This window comes from Bos grunniens, chromosome 5 (assembly GCF_055505025.1).
Source record: "Bos grunniens cultivar Pamir isolate PY7600 chromosome 5, Bosgru_T2T1.0, whole genome shotgun sequence".
Taxonomy (NCBI): Eukaryota; Metazoa; Chordata; class Mammalia; order Artiodactyla; family Bovidae; genus Bos; species Bos grunniens.
The window spans coordinates 25,839,701-25,858,525 of record NC_141169.1 but is presented as its reverse complement, the minus strand read 5'-3'; the positions used below and the strand labels follow the sequence as shown (position 1 = coordinate 25,858,525).

The 18,825-nt window shown below is 35.6% G+C and overlaps 1 protein-coding gene across 1 annotated transcript in view; it reads right to left on the bottom strand.

The window, feature by feature from the left end:
* The window catches only part of METAP2 (methionyl aminopeptidase 2), a 30,745-nt gene that overhangs the window by 10,258 nt on the left and 1,662 nt on the right, over positions 1 to 18,825 (bottom strand). Inside the window, exons 2-4 of the mRNA XM_086399163.1 lie at positions 16,816 to 16,920; positions 8,032 to 8,097; positions 4,424 to 4,526 (exon numbers count right to left, since the gene is read on the bottom strand). Coding sequence (XP_086255289.1) covers positions 4,424 to 4,526; positions 8,032 to 8,097; positions 16,816 to 16,920 — 274 coding nt within the window. The remainder of the gene's footprint in view (positions 1 to 4,423; positions 4,527 to 8,031; positions 8,098 to 16,815; positions 16,921 to 18,825) is intronic.

The following is an 18,825-nucleotide window of genomic DNA, read 5'->3' as shown; positions in this document are numbered from 1 at the left end:
TGAAAGAGAAAATATGAAGGAGTCTCCCTTTTCTTAAATTTGATTTTTTGACATTCAGTTTACTTAACAAAAACTTATAAATAAAATTAAAATATCATTCTAAGTCATAACAAATATTTTAGAAAGGAATTAATTAAACTGACAGATGACATATGCTTTTTCACAAAATTATGTCTGCAAAACAAAACTATCAAAACAGTTGCTTGCAAGACAATCTTTACAGGAAATGTTTATAGAATATGTAAATTCTTCACACCTCTTTGATTTCGGAGTCTTAAATTATTTTATCATTTTTATTAGTGGATTGTTAAAAGCAGAAAAAATAGAAGATCAAAAGACACAAAGGTATCTGAAAGGCTCCTCTATCCATGGGATCCTCCACGCAAGAATACTGGAGTGGGTTGCCATTCCCTTCTCTAGGGGATCTTCCTGACCCAGGGACTGAACTCAGGTCTCCCGCATTGCAGACAGATTCTTTACCACCTGAGCCACTATTTGCATGTTAAGGTACTACATGCCACATTTACCAAAACCATTTAAAAATGCGTATCTTAAAAAAACACATGTCGTTAGCCCAGAAAAAATTAAGCACGCATGCTGAGATCAACTCCTTCCTGTGAAAAGTGGTATTTAATGAGAAAAAGAGGAAATTCCCTGGTAGGCCAGTGTTTAGAACTCTCCGCTCTCCACTGCCAAGGGCCTGGGTTCATTCCCTGGTCAGGGAACTAAGATTCCACAAGCCATACAGTTTGGCAGGAAAAAAAAAAAAAGCGTGTTTACACTGCCTATGAGAAGAGAGTACACTTGGTTCCTAACTATAGTTAGTAAAGGAAAATTCTTCTTCAGAATAATGTCAACAAATAAAGTGTAGAAAGAATGTCAGAATTAGACATTCACCATTCTGAAGTCCTCATAAAATAACTGACAAAGCAAGGATCATCAACAGATATTAAAATAATTAAGATTGTTTAAAAAAAGAGAATATTCTAACAGTACCCTACAGATTACTTAGAAACTGCAAAAAGAATTTTAAATAAGAAACAGCTGGCTATAACCACATTAACCAAGTGATCAAATAAGGTAAAACTCATAGCAGACAGTAAACTGATTTTAATTCACAGGCAGATTTATGGAAATTTTTATTTTCTTTTTTGCTTATCTATATTTCCTAATTATACGACAATGAATATGTATTGCTTGGATAATTAACAAATGTCCCAAAAAACTGCCTACTGAATTTAGAAATATAAATCAAGAATTTCAAATAATTCTTTGTTCCATTTCTAGTGATCCAGAATGAGAAAAATCAGATTCCATTAACATACGAAGATGTTCACAGTAATTTTTCTAGTGGTTGGTTTCAAAAAATTTTAATAACACAGAAAATGCACATAAAATGTTAAAAAAAATTTAAGAGCAACAACCATCCTGGTAAAAACTGATTTCCAAAATCATGAATTTCTACATGTAAAGAAGATGTTCCTAAGGAATGAGATGTTTACATTCTCAAAGTAACTTCCCTAAAATTACCAATTACAAGAGGGAAAAGAATAATGATACACCAAAAGAAACTGAATAATATCTTACCTAAGTGAAAGAAACTGACATCAGGAGCCTGAATATGTGACAACCATGAAAAGGACACAATATCTACTTAATGTAGTAACCCACCCAAAAATGTACAACTCTCAAATACTTCAGAAAAATGGTACATGTATTACTCCAAGAGATATTATAATATAGAATACCTTCCTGTATTGTTTGAAAAACAGAAGCTACTTTACTTACACAATGTTTAATTTGCATCAGAAAATGACAGCAAAAAAGAAAGGGTAGTTTCTAAGATATACAAAATTTCAATTTTTTCCTTGTATTAAACATTACTTCCAGTTTCCTATTAACAGTGTATTAACAAGTACAGGAAATCAATGGCTTTCTTGTCCTTCAGCAATTAGAAAACAGAAATGGAATTAAAAATATCCCGTTCATATCAGTAACAGAATAAAACCTTTACAAACAAATATAACCAAAAACGAGGATGTACGTTAAAAAAAAAAAATCAGAATGGGCTGGAAAATATATAATGACATTGGATACTATAATACAACTGTCAATTTTCTGAAACAAATACATAATTATGATGGGATTCCAGTAAGAAGGGCATTTTTCTGTGCATGTGTGTTAAAACTAAAAATATGACCAAAAGTACCTAAGAAAACTATAAGAATTATGTTTGGTTGGGCTGTATGGCAGAGAAGCACATTCACTCATCAAATTGTCAAAATAAATAGTATAGAAATAGACAAAGAGATGAGTGGAACAGAATAAATAATACAGAAATTGGTTCCATTATGCAAGAGAATAGAGTTCCATTACATGAGAGTAGTAGACGGCAAAAGTGCTCATTCGATTAAATAGAACGAAACTACTAAACAAACAACTCTAACACAACTGACTACCCGTTTAAAACAAAATAAAATTAGCACTCCCGACCTTAGACAAAAAAGTCCAGACCAATTCAAGATGTAATAAAACAAAAAAAAATAGTTTTGAGAAAATAAGAGACTGCTAAGAACACAAAAGTACAAAATATGAATATATACTGTTATTTAAAATCTTTAAATTTCCGTAAGAGCAAAAGAATAAAACCAATAATCAAAAGACGCTCAAAATCACTAGCAATGTGGGAATCATAAAATACTAATATATTAATTTGGCAATTCCACTCCTGAAGAGCTATCACGTAATAAAACTGCCAGTATATATGGAGATATATATGTGTCTATCCAAACACATATATGTATATATACATATATATGCATAAGTATATGCACATGCCTTATTGCAAATGGTTTATAATGGCAAAAAAAAAAAAAAAAAAAAAAACCTGGAGGCAAAGTGAATGCTCAACAATTAAAATGGTGGAATAAAGCACTGTATGATCACACCACAGAGTATTATGCAGCCATTCAAAAGAATAACAGAACTTAATAATCAATATTTTGATTGACTTGGAGGGACTTCCAAGATGCAGCCCTGATGAGAAAAGCACAGAGGAGAAAAAAGTGTACCTACAATTCTACTTTTGTACACCAAATAATGACCAAAACACTCTCCTTACACAAGTAGAGAGAGATATACACATACATGAACATAGAAAAATATGGAAGGCTACCTGCTAGGTGGTTACATGGGTCTGGAAGAAAGGGAAGGAAGAGGAAACAAGCAAGCAAAAAAAATAAAAAATAAAAAAGATTATATTAAAAAATAAGTGTGATCACATTGTATGCTACATGAAAATTTAGGTAATTAATACAAAACTCCATGTTTATGACATTCTAAAATGCTTAAGATAGGGCCAGTAACTGATGTATTCAAATTCAAAGAAAAAATGCCCATGCCATAAAACATAACATCATGTTCCTTTCTAACTTTAAAGAAAAACAATGATGTCTTTATATAGGTCAAGGAAACAATGGGACAGTAGAAGCTTTCTTAACCAACTATTGCAACCACTGGATTAACCAATGCTCCTGATTATCCCTATAAATTATATGGACCAATGCCCACTATATTCTGAGTATTAGTGACTGGGTTTCTATTCTGAATAACAGTAGCTAACACTTACTTAATGCTTACTATATGTCTATCACTCTACTAAATAAATACACTAAATATTATTCCTCTCAACAACGCTATGAAGTGCCCATGTTATGGATTAGGATATGAAAGCACAACATGATAAATTACTTGCCCAAGTCACAAAGCTAATAAGTGTTAGAACTGGGATTCAAATGTAGATAGTTTGGTCCCAGCATCCAGACTCTTAACTAGTCTGCTAACCAGAAAAAATTTACTCTTTCAGAACACTTCCAAAAATCAAGTGATCTGTGCCCAAACCAGTATAAATCATCTGTACTTGTTACTGCAATGACACAATTTAATTATACATTACTAAAAAGAATTGTTTCTATGAAAACTAAATTGACTACTCAGAGAAGTTTTCAAAAAATACTTCTGTCAAATGGAAATGATTTCAGAAAAAAGATGTAAAGATACAGCCATCAGTCCTCAGATTACTTAATTTTTGCTGTCCACAGAAACTCAAAATGAAATGGACTCAGTGCATTATGGATATAGCTCACAGGAAAAAAAAAAGTGGAGTCCAATGCAATCTACACTTAAGGATCAACAATGATGAAAAACCGATGCTTGTTTTAAGTTAACTCTTATCAGTAACGATTAACCAACTACTGGTCCCAATCATTTTGGATAAGAGGGCTTCTACTGTATTTTCTCTGAAACAAATTCCTAAGTTTTTTTATTTAGGTAGTAGAGCAAAGTTCCAAGAAAAATTAAATCTGCTTTATTGCTAAGCTACAATTTTTGAAGGTCATACTGGAAGTTATTTTGTGATCCTTACCCATCTTGTGTGGGTGGGTATTCGCATTCTTGTCCTTTGGGAAATACACCATTAGGATACAGGTCACATATTGGAACTGAGGGAGGGTCTGTTTGAACTTTTGCTGTGAGATACAAATAAAGCATTAACTTCTGTAGTTAAAAACAAAATTAAGCAGTTATCATTACAGTTTTTCTCAGTTCCTAATTGGTATTACATGTCCTGACTGAGGAACCTCCTTGTTATCACTTTTACAGTCAAAAACAGAAGATATTTCACCACAGTGGCCACCTTCTCTTATTTACAGTTATTTGGGAATAAAAATATTCAACTCCTCATAATTCCATTATGTATTTAAACAGTATATGCTTTGGCACAAAGAACACTTCTAATGTTTTTGTCTTCATTTACTATACTGGAAATGGAATAGCATATAGAAGCCGCCTTCACAAATAAAAATCAAAGAAGCGACAAGAAAATAAGAAAGAAATCCTACAGCAATAAAATAAAATATAAAGCCATTATGTATTAATAAAACAGGTAAAAAAATTCTTAGAAGGGTATATTACATATAAAAGTTAAAGAATATACATTCTCAGTGCTAAAAGACTTTAGGAACCACATACAAATTTCCAAATACTTGGAAAGTTTCAGTACTTAGCATATTTTTTAAGGATACATTATTTCCCAAACTATATTCTAAGACACCACTGTTTCAAAATGCTTTTTAAAAAATGTTTAGAGATGTGTCTTCTAAAAGTCTGCATAAGACCTAGTTATATACTTCTTACTCTATGAAGAACAATGCTGTATCCAAGGAATGTCAGGAAGTTAAGTGATTTATACAATAATACATGGCTTTCAATGTATACCTGCAGCATTTACCAACTACCAAGTTGAAGTGTGTGGTTATCTTTTGATTATAACCTGTCTTATGTTACAGGTTTTTAATCTGAAATTTTAACACATATTTTATGACAATTGAGCCAAATCATTTATCTACAGAACCACTTTTTGGTTCCTTCTTTTAATGGAATACTCAGTATTTCACAAACACTATTTTCCTCTTTTTGAGTAATGTTTAGAATTGTTCTATGGGCAAGTAAACTTGGGAAACACCATTTTAGGTTCCTCCTAAGAGGGAACATTTAGAATTTTGAAATAAAAATGACCTTAGATGTCACCTAATTAAGCTTCACATTCAAATCCAGGAATCCTCTAACATCCCTGACAGATGGTACTACATGCCTGACAATGAAGGCAGTCATTATCTCCCCAGCTAAAATCCATTCATTCTGGGAGAACTGTAGCTGCTATAAAGTAATATCGCCATTACTTTCATCTGTTAGCTCTACTTTACTCTTCTTTTCTACTGCTTTCTTCCTCTCTATGACGAGAAGGCACTTTAAGGGATACGGTTCTTAACACTTGCACTCATACTCACCAGCGTTCTCAGTGTTTAATCTGGTACTAGATTTTACTTCTACTAATAGTTCAAATAAGGTATAATCAGTATAAGACTACACTTGATTCTAAAAATCCTGCTGCTACTGAAAGGTCTGGATTCCTAGCATTTTCCTTCACATTGTACAAGCATCCAAAATCCTTAGGATCCTAACTAACACCTTATACTAATTTTATATATGTCTATTTAAATTTCAGATTGTTAATAATTCAGTTTCCTTTTGAAATCTTGTTTTTTTGTCAATCAAAGGATTATCTCATAATCCTGAAATTTATTTCATCTACAAATCTAATAAAGATGCCTTTTATATTGTCCACAAATTACTAAGACAAGATAAAGGACTCAAAGAGATCATCAGAGAAAAAGCAAAGAATTTGTAATCAAAATAAATTGAAGCCTAACCTTTACCACTTATTAGCTGTGACTTGGACAAATGGCTAAATGTGCTAAGCCTCAGATTCCTCATCTACAAAACGAAGAACTAGATGAAATCTTGGATAACCTTTGAAAATTATAATCTACTATGTCCAAGTTATTATCTAAAACTATGAACAATTTTAAGTATCTGTACTGCACTTAATTATTAACTATCACTTACAATTCTCTCACTTTATAGATGAGGAACATGAAGGCAGTAAACTGCTCCTGATTATATTATTTGGATTATTTCAGAAGTGATTTATGACACAAACAAGACATATTCAAAGCAAATTAGAAAGCAACAAATCAAAACACAGAGAGAACCTAAAATAGAACCTGAAATAAGGCCAATACAAAACTAGCTTTGGCCCTAAATCCTCTAGCAGTCAATAAAAAACAAAAAGGGGCGGGGGGGTTTAGATTATTTGCATAGTTCATATTTCTGCAACAAAACACATTAACTACTCAGGAAAAGCACAATTATTCTTGATACTAAGATCAGACAAAGAGAGGTCTTTCAAGAGTGCTCATAAAGAAATATAACGAACAGCAAGTTCAACAACCTCCTTAGAGGAGGCACAATAAGCGCTGATGGTATCATACTAAAATGCCCTCAGTGGAAGAGTCTACCAAGGGCAAATACAAAGCAGCCTCTAACACTCCTCCCTGCTTATCTACCTTCATTAGGAAGCAATTTTAGAGTATCTGGAGAAATTGATCTCTCTCAAGCCATTTTCAGGTAACATTATGTCTTAAAAGCACTCTATGAACAATTTTTGAATGGAAGGAATATGACATTATAATTCCTAGAGATTCCTAGAAAGCAAGTAACCTATGCTCATTAAATACAGATTATGCTAGAGGCAGAAATGATATCCTGAGTAGAAGGATCTAACCAGAATAGATTCCTGACAAGAAAGAAAGCAATCCCATCTACCCCTGAAATGTATCAGGGAAATATCTAGCAGAGCTAACAGCTTTAAAAAAATAATAATTTGAGTATTTTCAACACAGAGATAAAAATGAAAGTCAAACCCTCAATATTCTCATTCATAAAATTTTATCCTGAAGATTTAGCCAGACAATCAATGGTCCCTGATGCCAAAGGGCATCCAAGATTAGAACTCATTCTGATTCCCAACCCAATCTTTGTTCCCCAATACCACACAGTCACCCTTTATTCTCCCTAAGAGTTTCAGGTCCCTTAAGATGTTTGGCTGTATTATTTATAGAAACAAAATACAAGTAGGATTATACTTTAAGTGAATCTGAAATAGCACAATACAAATATTACTAATAAAAATTCACCATATTCACAAATTTTAAATAATGGGATTCCTCATTAAATATGTCAAGAATCTCTTTAATATCAAAACTGGTAGGTGAACTGCAAACTGTTTATTCTATTACCACATGGTGGCATTATTTAAGTCATCACTGACAAAATTATCTGAATTATTCAAATTTTAAATTATAAAGTTTTTTATGAATTCATCCCTAACTTGCAGTAAAACGCAACAAACTTATTATTAATATCCTTTGACTAAATAACAACTGAATAAAATAAAATAATAAGACTGCAAAAACTACTTGCCAAATACTAGTAAGTTTCACTAAATTCTATTAGGCCATCATTTATTTCCCTAACATACCAGGATCCTAAGCAACCTCTAACCTACTCTTCAAGCCTGCTGATTAATAACCACTTGTAATTTGGCAAGTAGAATCAACTAAAGACACTAACGTCCTCTCTTCTTCTTCTTCTTTTTCTTCTTCTTTCCAGTTGCTCCATCTCCGTCACCATCTCCATCTAAGAGAAGACATGTCAAATTCATTTAAATCTCATAAGCAGAGCGACAAAACAAGCACACAAGTACATAGAGTGCATCTTAAATAGCGTATGACAAAGTTGATCCAATACTCTTAGAATTTTGTATATTGTTAGCTTCAAGTATCAGAATTTGACTTGTGCAATCAAAGGCACTAATAAACTTTACTTTGATTTATTCTAAATACAAGAATTGTTGAATAAGATACTTTAAGAATAAACAATGTATTAAATAACATTTTTTTAAAGCTAAGAAAAGTAACTAGTGTTACTTAAATACTAGTATAATAATGACTATATGACTTCATCTGAAAGGATACTAGTCTCAAGTTGATGTATGCTTTGCAGTTAAACACTTGTATTTCACAACCTCATGTGACTCTCAAAACAATCTTGAACAAGAAATGTTTAAGGGACATGCCCAAGATAATCCTAATAGGTAAATAGTAGAATTGGACCAAGAATATCACTTGATTCCTAATCCAGTGAGAGGTAATTGGGGTCTCGTATTTTAAAATACCTTTTCCTACCTAGTTGTTATCAAAGAGTTCTCTTTATGCATCAAATTGTATACAAAAAAAAAAAATCTTACTTTTCCTAGGTTCATAGTTCTCAGATTCTCAAAAGAACCTGATGACCAAAACTGAGAACTATTTCCAAAAACAGTTGGCAAAAGACTATCCAAAACAGACACAATCTGCTTGTCAGTTTTTATGACAACTTTCTATGCAACCCAATGCCCATAAACTCAGAGAAAAAAATAAAGAATATAATTATGACCAAGATTAAATAGGGGGTTAAAGTATTTTAAATAAAGGTATCAAAAACAGACCTAAGTGTTTGAATTTCTAAAAATGCTGCTCAATACATTTTAACAACCATTTCTAAAGTATGCTATTCTACCCACAAATAACATAACTATGAAAAAGGGATGAATGGGACACTGTTCCCGATAATTAGAAGTTGATAGTTTAATAGTATGCCTAGCATATAGTATTTTTTTAAATGTTTCACCTAGTGGTAGTAACTCCTGGCTGTATTAATAACATTAATAATTTTAGTAAAATCCACGCTCACCAAAAAATGTCAAATGAGTGCTTACATTTTCTGTTCAAAGTGCTCCCTTTTAACTGCTAGACTGATACAAGCCATAAAAGAAATCTTACCACACTAACTACATATTCTAATTATCACTCAATCACTGATTTATACTGACCTCTACTTGTCTGTGAGCTCCTTAAGGATTAGACACCATTAAGCACAGTGCCAAGCATGTGATAAATATTCAATCTATTCAAAATGAGTGTTTAGTTTATCCTGCTTATATTTATTTTCACCCAATTGAGAAATAGGAAACAGCAGCTTAGCAAGGAGGGAGGTAACATAATCTAAGGCCTTAATGGGCTGAGTGATAGGAAACTACAACTGTTTGACAATTTTTGACCAACAAAATTACATTTCTTATATTCAATCTTATAATAGCAACAGAAACACAGTAGAGAAAACAAATACTACTGATTTACTCATTAGTGGTTTCTCAAGTCAAAGCTTTAACAAAAACAACACTAAAAATTTTGGAAAACACAACTTTCAACATCCTCGTGTGTCATATAATCTAATTCGCATATTGTACTTTACAGTTTTAACAGCAGCCTTCTTCATTCATCCAATAAATGTTTGCTAAGTTCTTCAGTGACAGGCAGCAGAGACAGAACAGTAAATATGACAGTCTTTGTTCTGGACAAATATTCAACATAGCACACTGCAATTTACCTTAGACAGAACCTGAAACACATGCTTCATGATGTATAACCAGTTTTAAACACATTCAAAATCCTACCAGTGCTGTGACCTTGAGCAAGTTAATTAGCCTCCACCACCATGGTATCTTCATCTTTAAAATGGGTAAGATGAAGCTCCTCCTCAGATACTTGATCATCCTTCTAAGGTTAATTATTTTACCCAATGTCCAAGGTTGCTATTCAGCACAGAAAAATGGCCACTTGTGCTAGAATGATGGTAGAGCCAGGATCTAAATTTTAATACCATATGCTCATGCTTTCGCCTATCATACCATGCTACAATTTATATTTTTACATGTCTGTCTTTCAGAGCATCTCAGGATACTCTAAATAGACAGAAACCGTTCTTTTCTGCATTAGCACTATGCCCAAACCAATACTTGATATGACAACTGGACATCTATATGCAAAAAAAAAAAACACACAAAAACTCAATCCTTACAACTTGCACTACATATAAAAATTAATTCTAAATGGACATAGACCAAAGCATATAAAACATTTATTATATATATAAAGTAGTTCTTCCTTTTAACATTTATGACACAAATAAAACTTACTGAAAAGAATACAAGAGAAAAATCTTCATGACTTTAAAGACATCAATTATTTAACTTTTGGACAGGACACAAAAAATATGACCCAGAAAGGAAAAAAGCTGATAAACTGGACTTCATCAAAATTAAAATCTTTTCTGCTACAAACAATACAAGCATGGGGGAAAAGAGCTATAAAATATGTTTAACCTCATAAGAAACTTACCAAGCTGTTTTGCTTGATGAAGAACTGATGAAGAACTTGCACAAAGAACTACTTACACCTCAGTAAGACAACAAATACCCCAAATGAAAAATAGACAAATGGTATTGAACATACGCTTCAAAGATAAATGAAAGACAAATAAAGATATGAAAAGATGACATACCACTATACACCTACTGGGCTAAAATTAAATAGTACCAGCGCTTATGAGGATACAAAGGGACCAGAACTTTCAAACACTCCTGACAGGAATGCAAAACAGCTTGATAAGTTTCTTGTGAGGTTCAACATACACTTACCACATTACCAGCAACTATACTCTTAGGTATTTACTCAGAAGAAACGAAAACATAAGCCTACACATATGCAAATGATCACAGTAACTTTATCCATAAGAGACAAAATCTGGAAACAATCCAAATAGTCATTAACTAGTAAATGGACAAACAAATTTGGAATACTCCTGAGCAATAAAAAGTAATGAACTACTGATACATATGCAACTGGATAACTCTCAAAAATATTATGCTAAGTGAAACAAGCCAAACACCAAAACAGCTGCATACTATAAAAATTCCATTCATACAGTATTGTAGAAAAAACTATAGGAACAGAAAATGTATCAAACGTTACCAAAAGAAAATATACCAAAAGTTACCAGGAGTCAGCAAACAGAGCAAGAGAACTGAGTACAAAAGGGCAAAGGGAACATTTTTTGTGGGCATGAAAATGTTAAATGGATATGGTCTATATGTTGGGTGTGGTGCTCAGTTGTGTCAGACTATTTGAGACCCCACAGACTGTAGCCTGCCAGGCTCCTCTCTCCAGGGAGTTTCCCAGCCAAGAATACTGGAGCGGATCTTCCTCACCCAGGGATCAAACCCTAGTCTCCTGCACTGCAGGCAGATTCTTTATCGTCTGAGCCACCAGGGTTAGCACATCGCCAAACACCCACAGGATTAACTTTCCACATCAATACCCCCATTTGCAAATAAACAAATCTAAAATTAAACTCAGCGTAACCTTTTTGGCCTGTAGCACCCCCTTCTAATTTTTTATCCAACTTTCCCTCTTTACCTCACTATTTCAATCAACGGTACCAACATCCTGTCACCCAAATTCGAAACGTAGACCCCTATAGTCTGCTAGTTTGTCCTCTCTTCTCTCCAGATTTTGTTGCTGTTTAGTCATTAAGTTGTGTCGATTCTTTCATGACCCCATGGAAAGCCCTCTATCCAGACTGAAAGCCTCTAAATCCTCTGAATTTTGCTTCCTCGATCACTGTTCCAGTGGACCCTTCCTTTCCATTCTCATTACCACATGCCTGAGGCTACTGTCAACTGGCCGCCAAAATGATCTCCGTGCCTCTATTTCCTCGTTTCTAACAACCCTGCTTGTACATGAAGACTATATTATCTTTCCATAACATTTTTCTTTTAAGAATGCTCAAACTCATAGAAAGAGAGATCAGATTTGAGGTTACCAGAGACGGGGTGGGCAGATGAAGGTGGTCAAAAAGGACAACTTCCAGTTAGAAGATAAATTACTACAAGGGCTTCCCTGGTGGCTCAGACAGTAAAGAACTTGCCTGCAATGCGGGGGACCCAGGTTTGATCCCTGGGTCAGGAAGATCCCTGGAGAAGGGAATGGCAACCAATTCCAGTATTCCTGCCTGGAGAATTCCATGGACAGAGAGCCTGGCAGGCTCTGTGGGGTTGCAAAGAGTCAGACACAACTGAGTGAATCTCTGTCTTTGAGAGATGTTAAGGTACATGATTAACATAATTGATATTGCTTTATGTTATATATGAAAATTCTTAAAATAGTAAATCCTAAGAGTTCCACAAGAAAAAAAATTTTTTTCTTTTATTTTGTATCTATATGAGGGATATTCACAAAGCTTACATGGTAATCATTTTACGATGTACATAAGTCAAATCATTGTGCTGTATACCTTAAACAAACACAGAACTGTATGCCAATTATCAACTGGGAGGAAAAAAGAATAAAGGAACTGCTCAAAGACTCCCTCAATGAATCACCTCATAATGAGGCCAGTATGCACTGTTTACTATACTTTAAATACTTTCTCAGCATTGTCCTGCCCCAAAATGGTCCTGTTTGCTTGGCTTTTATTTAAGTTCCATTCCTTCAAAGGAGCTTTCCTTCAGCATTCAGCTCACAATTCCACCTCCAAATTTCAGTAACTTTTACTGCACGTACCAGTATACCTTACCAGCTCTATGTTTTGTCCTCCACAATGATTAATTTTCCTTAAGAACAAAGATACTGAACCATTAGCTTTCCATCCACTCAGAGACTTCTCACAACAGTTAAACAGTATTGGCTGATCCTCATCATCAAAATGAATTAGGAATATGATGAACCAAACTGGAGAAAAATACTAATATTCCTAAAATCTTCTTTAATACATTAAAGATTTCCATTCTGAAAAGCAAAGTTTCCTCCTTCAATGTCTAGAGATTCACATAACTCTGTAGAAGTGCAATGAAACAAGCATTATCTTCAAAGCAGCTGATACTCTACACATAGTGAGTCAAGAGCAACCTGGAATTTACAATTACTGTTGTTAAGAGTTCAAAATATGTTCATAATCTGAAGTATAAACCAAGGCAGAATGAACAAGAGGTCTACTTAAAGAAAACAAAAATCTAACTATTTTCCTTTTCATTGAGTCTGAAACCAAGCAGGACTGTGTGGGACAGATCCTGCCTCTTGGTGGTAAAAGAGCTTTAAACTCTTGGGCTTTCCCTGAGTTCCAAAGAACAAATTTAATTAGAGACATGAGAAAAATCCAGAAACAAAGGAAAACAGTCCAACAACACAAAATCATAACAGTTTAGCCATGCAGAGTAAAGGACCTTTAGTTTCTCCTCAAGGGCTATAGATAATACCGAGCCACATTCTTGAGTCGGTTTGCAGATACTAAACCCCCTACCAGGCAGAAAAGTTAGCTGTATGTTGACCACCAGACTGTAGGCTGACTCCAGATAAGCTGAAACCAGAAAACTGATAACTGAGATTCCCAAAAAGTCACCCTGATAGTGCACAACCAACCGATCAGAAGATGTCCACCAGATGATCAGACACATGGCAACCCTCACCCTTAATGCTGCCTTTAAAAATCCTTTCCTAAAAGCCTTGTTTTAGAAGTTCCAAAGAATAGCAAGGAAAAAAAGAAAACCTTAAGAGAACAATGAAAAGGAAAACAATAGAATGGGAAAGACTAGTGATCTCTTCAAGAAAATTAGATACCAAGGGAACATTTCATGCAGAGATAGACACAATAAAGGACAGAAATGGTATGGACCTAACAGAAGCAGAAGATATTAAGAACAGGTGGGAAGAATACACAGAAGAACTGCACAAAAAGATCTTAATGACCCAGATAACCACAATGCTGTCACCACTCACCTAGACCCATACATCCTGGAGTGTAAAGTCAAGTGGGCCTTAGGAAGCATCACTACGAACAAAGCTAGTGGAGGTGATGGAATTCTAGCTGAGCTATTTCAAATCCTAAATGATGCTGTGAAAGTGCTGCATTCAATATGCCAGCAAATTTGGAAAACTCAGCAGTGGCCACAGGACTGGAAATGGTCAGTTTTCATTTTAATCCCAAAGAAGGGCAATGCCAAAAAGTGTTCAAACTACAATACAATTACACTCATTTCACATGCTAGTGAAGTAATGTTCAAAATCCTTCAAGCTAGGCTTCAGCAGTATGTGAACCGAGAACTTCTAGGTGTACAAGCTGGATTAGAAAATGCAGAGGAACCAGAGATCAAATTGCCAACATCCGGTGGATCATAGAAAAAGCATAGGAATTCCAGAAAAACATGTACTTCTGCTTCACTGACTACACTAAAGCCTTTGACTATGTAGATCACAACAAACTGGGAAAATTCTTTAAGAGGGGAATACCTGACCACCTTACCTGCCTCCTGAGAAACCTGTATGCTGGTCAAGAAGCAACAGTTAGAAACGGACATGCAACAACAAACTGGTTCCAAATTGGGAAAGGAGAACGTCAAGGCTGTATACTGTCACCCTGCTTATTTAACTTATATGCAGAGTACATCATGTGAAATGCCAGGCTGGATGAAGCACAGACTGGAATCAAGACTGCCGGGAGAAATATCAATATCCTCAGCTACACATGGAATCAAGACTGCCGGGAGAAATATCAATATCCTCAGCTACACAGATGACACTACTCTAATGGCAGAAAATGAAGAGGAACTAAAAAGCTTCTTGATGAAGGTGAAAGAAGAGAGTGAAAAAGCTGGCTTAAAACTCAGCATTCAAAAAATCAACATCATGGCATCCAGTCCCATCACTTCATGGCAAATAGATGGGGGAAAAAATGGCAACAGTGACAGACTTTATTTTCTTGGGCACCAAAATCACTGCAGATGGTGACTGCAGCCATGAAATTAAAAGATGCTTGCTCCTTAGAAAAGCAAAAACACCATTTTGCCGACAAAGGTCTGTACAGTCAAAGTTATGGTTTTTCCAATAGTCATGCACAGCCATAAAGAAGGCTGTGTGCCAAAGAATTGATGCTTTCAAATTGTGGTTCTGGAGAAGACTCTTGAGGGTCCCATGAACAGAAAGGAAATCAAACCAGTGAATCCTAAAGGAAATCATTCCTGATTATTATACTGGAAGGATTGATGCTGAAATTGAAGCTTCAATACTTTGGCCACCTGATGGGAAGAGCCGACTTACTGGAAAAGACCCTGATGCTGGCAAAGACTGAGGTAGGAGGGGAAGGGGGTTACAGAGGATGAGATGGTTGGATGGCATCACTGACTCAATAACATGAGTTTGAGCAAATGCCAAGACATAGTAAAGGAAAGGGAAGCCTGGAGTGCCGAAAGCCATGTGGTTGCAAGGAGTCAGACATGATTGAGTGAGTGAACAACAAAAAGCCTTCAGGGCTTTTGAGCATGAGATGACCATTCTCCCTGCTTGGCATTTTGCAATTAAGCACTGTACTTTCCTTTGCTAAAACCCAGTGTCCATGTTCAGTATCAATTCTTGGCATTTTTTTTTTTTTTTTTTTTACTAAATTTGACCATAATCTCCTTGAAGGCTTACAGAACTTATCTTCCTAAAGGAAGTACAACTGCTTTGCATTATCCTAACACAAGAAGAGTACAGCAGGTATTTGTTGCTAAAGATTGGAAGGCGTAAGCCCTAGCTGGCAGTGCTTGAGGAAGAATAGCTCACAGCAGTATATAATTAAGAATGGGAAGCCCCATCTCCTCTTCTGCCTAAAGAGGCTACAGAATAATAGTTCTCCCAACTAATCACTCCCTCCACTGTCTTATTGATAGCATCAACTCCTACAATTCCAAGAAATGTTGTCTTTATAGAAACCTTTGGCAAAAGCTCCAAAATATAAGGATTTGGGGCCAGTGAATTCATAGTAGGTTTTAGAAGCACTCCAACGTGCTCCTTTGAAAATAAATAAAAGTACCTTTGATAGAGTACAAGGAACAGACTTGGAATCAGGAAGATCCCCTGGAGGAGGGCATGGCAACTCACTCCAGTATTCTTGCCTGGAGAATCCTATGGACAGAGGAGACTGGCAAATTACGGTCCATATGGTCACAGAGAGTCAGACATGATTGAAGTGACTTAACATGCACAGGTGCTAGATTTGAAACTGACTTTATTTACACATACTAGCTGTGTCAGATTGGGCAAATCACATAACTGTCATTTCCTGTTTGCTAGGTTTTTGTGAGGGTAAAATAAAAATGGACAGAAGTATCCTAAGATAGTGCCTAGTACATATTAGTTGTTCAATAAAAGTAAGATCAACATTCATTCAATTTTATCTTATTAATACTCATCTACTATTCGGCTTTCTGCCAAATATGTTTTAAAAAGCTGAGATCTGTGTTACTTCAGCATTCAACATATCCAACTTTTTAAAGAGTTATTAATAAATACCTTTTTGTTTTTACCTGTGACATTGAGGCTTTAACATGAATTAAGTAAAATATCACAGAATATTGGATTATATTGACAAATAAGCAGCTTTGGTTAAAGAATGTCATATTTTCTTGCCCTCCTAACCATAAAATTAAAATTAACAATTTACCTTCATCATCATCATCTTTTTCTTTCTCTTCCAATGCTTGTCTTTCCAATTGTCTTGCCACCTCATCAACTGAGGCTCCTGCTTCTTTATCAGGTTCCTGTTGCCCTGTTGATCAAATGTAACAACTAAATCAAATCTGACAAATGTATCTTCCCACTACAATATGTTCTAAGGATCCTAAAAAACACATAACTCTTCCTGACAAGGCTCAGGAAACAAAAACAGAAACATTGTAAGGAGAATCAGTTCAGTTCAGTCACTCAGTCGTGTCCCACTCTTTGCGACCCCATGAATTGCAGCACGCCAGGCCTCCCTGTCCATCACCAACTCCTGGAGTTCACTGAGACTCACGTCCATCGAGTCAGTGATGCCATCCAGCCATCTCATCCTCTGTCGGCCCTTTCTCCTCCTGCCCCCAATCCCTCCCAGCATCAGAGTCTTTTCCAATGAGTCAACTCTTCACATGAGGTGGCCAAAGTACTGGAGTTTCAGCTTTAGCATCATTCCTTCCAAAGAAATCCCAGGGCTGATCTCCTTCAGAATGGACTGGTTGGATCTCCTTGCAGTCCAAGGGACTCTCAAGAGTCTTCTCCAACACCACAGTAAGGAGAATAGAATTTATTTGATGACAGAAAAATCTTCCATATCTAAGTGGTACTGCCCACTTAACAAGACACTCATTTAGGCATTCTCTGCTAGGAGCTAAACGGTTAGTTGGTCCCTACCCTTAAGTAGCTTAACTTTCTAAAGTATTTAACAATTAATCTACAGCAAATACTTTATTAACCAAGCAGGAACTTAAGATGGGCAATAAATGCTGAAGGCCTTAGTAAGAAGATGTCTGTTGGAAATCCTGGAAGTTTCAGGGGTTCAGATAGAAAGAACCTGTCAAGCCGAGCAGGGTAAAATCAAAATATATAGGAAAAGTTATTCCATTACTAAAAAACAAAATTTCCCAACAGCTAAACACAAGACCAGGCCCTGCTCTAGAAGGGATTACAATCTAGCTGTGTTCCTGATGTTCAAGCTGGTTTTAGAAAAGGCAGAGGAACTAGAGATCAAATTGCCAACATCTGCTGAATCATGGAAAAAGCAAGAGAGTTCCAGAAAAACATCTATTTTTGCTTTATTGACCATGCCAAAGCCTTTGCCTGTGTGGATCACAATAAACTGTGGAAAATTCTGAAAGAGATGGCAATACCAGACCACCTGACCTGCCTCCTGAGAAATTTGTATGCAGATCAGGAAGCAACAGTTAGAACTGGACATGGAACAACAGACTGGTTCCAAATAGGAAAAGGAGTATGTCAAGGATGTATATTGTCACTCTGTTTATTTAACTTCTATGCAGAGTACATCATGAGAAACGCTGGACTGGAAGAAACACAAGCTGGAATCAAGATTGCCGGGAGAAATATCAATAACCTCATATATGCAGATGACACCACCCTTATGGCAGAAAGTGAAGAGGAACTCAATAGTCTCTTGATGAAAGTTAAAGTGGAGAGTGAAAAAGTTGGCTTAAAGCTCAACATTCAGAAAACGAAGATCATGGCATCCGGTCCCACCACTTCATGGGAAATAGATGGGGAAACAGTGGAAACAGTGTCAGACTTTATTTTTCTGGGCTCCAAAATCACTACAGATGGTGACTGCAGCCATGAAATTAAAAGACGCTTACTCCTTGGAAAGAAAGTTATGACCAACCTAGACAGCATATTGAAAAGCAGAGACATTACTTTGCCAACAAAGATCCGGCTAGTCAAGGCTATGGTTTTTCCTGTGGTCACGTATGGATGTGAGAGCTGGACTGTGAAGAAGGCTGAGCACCGAAGAATTGGTGCTTTTGAACTGTGGTGTTGGAGAAGACTCTTGAGAGTCCCTTGGACTGCAAGGAGATCCAACCAGTCCATTCTGAAGGAGATCAGCCCTGGAATTTCTTTGGAAGGAATGATGCTAAAGCTGAAACTTCAGTACTTTGGCCACCTCATGTGAAGAGTTGACTCATTG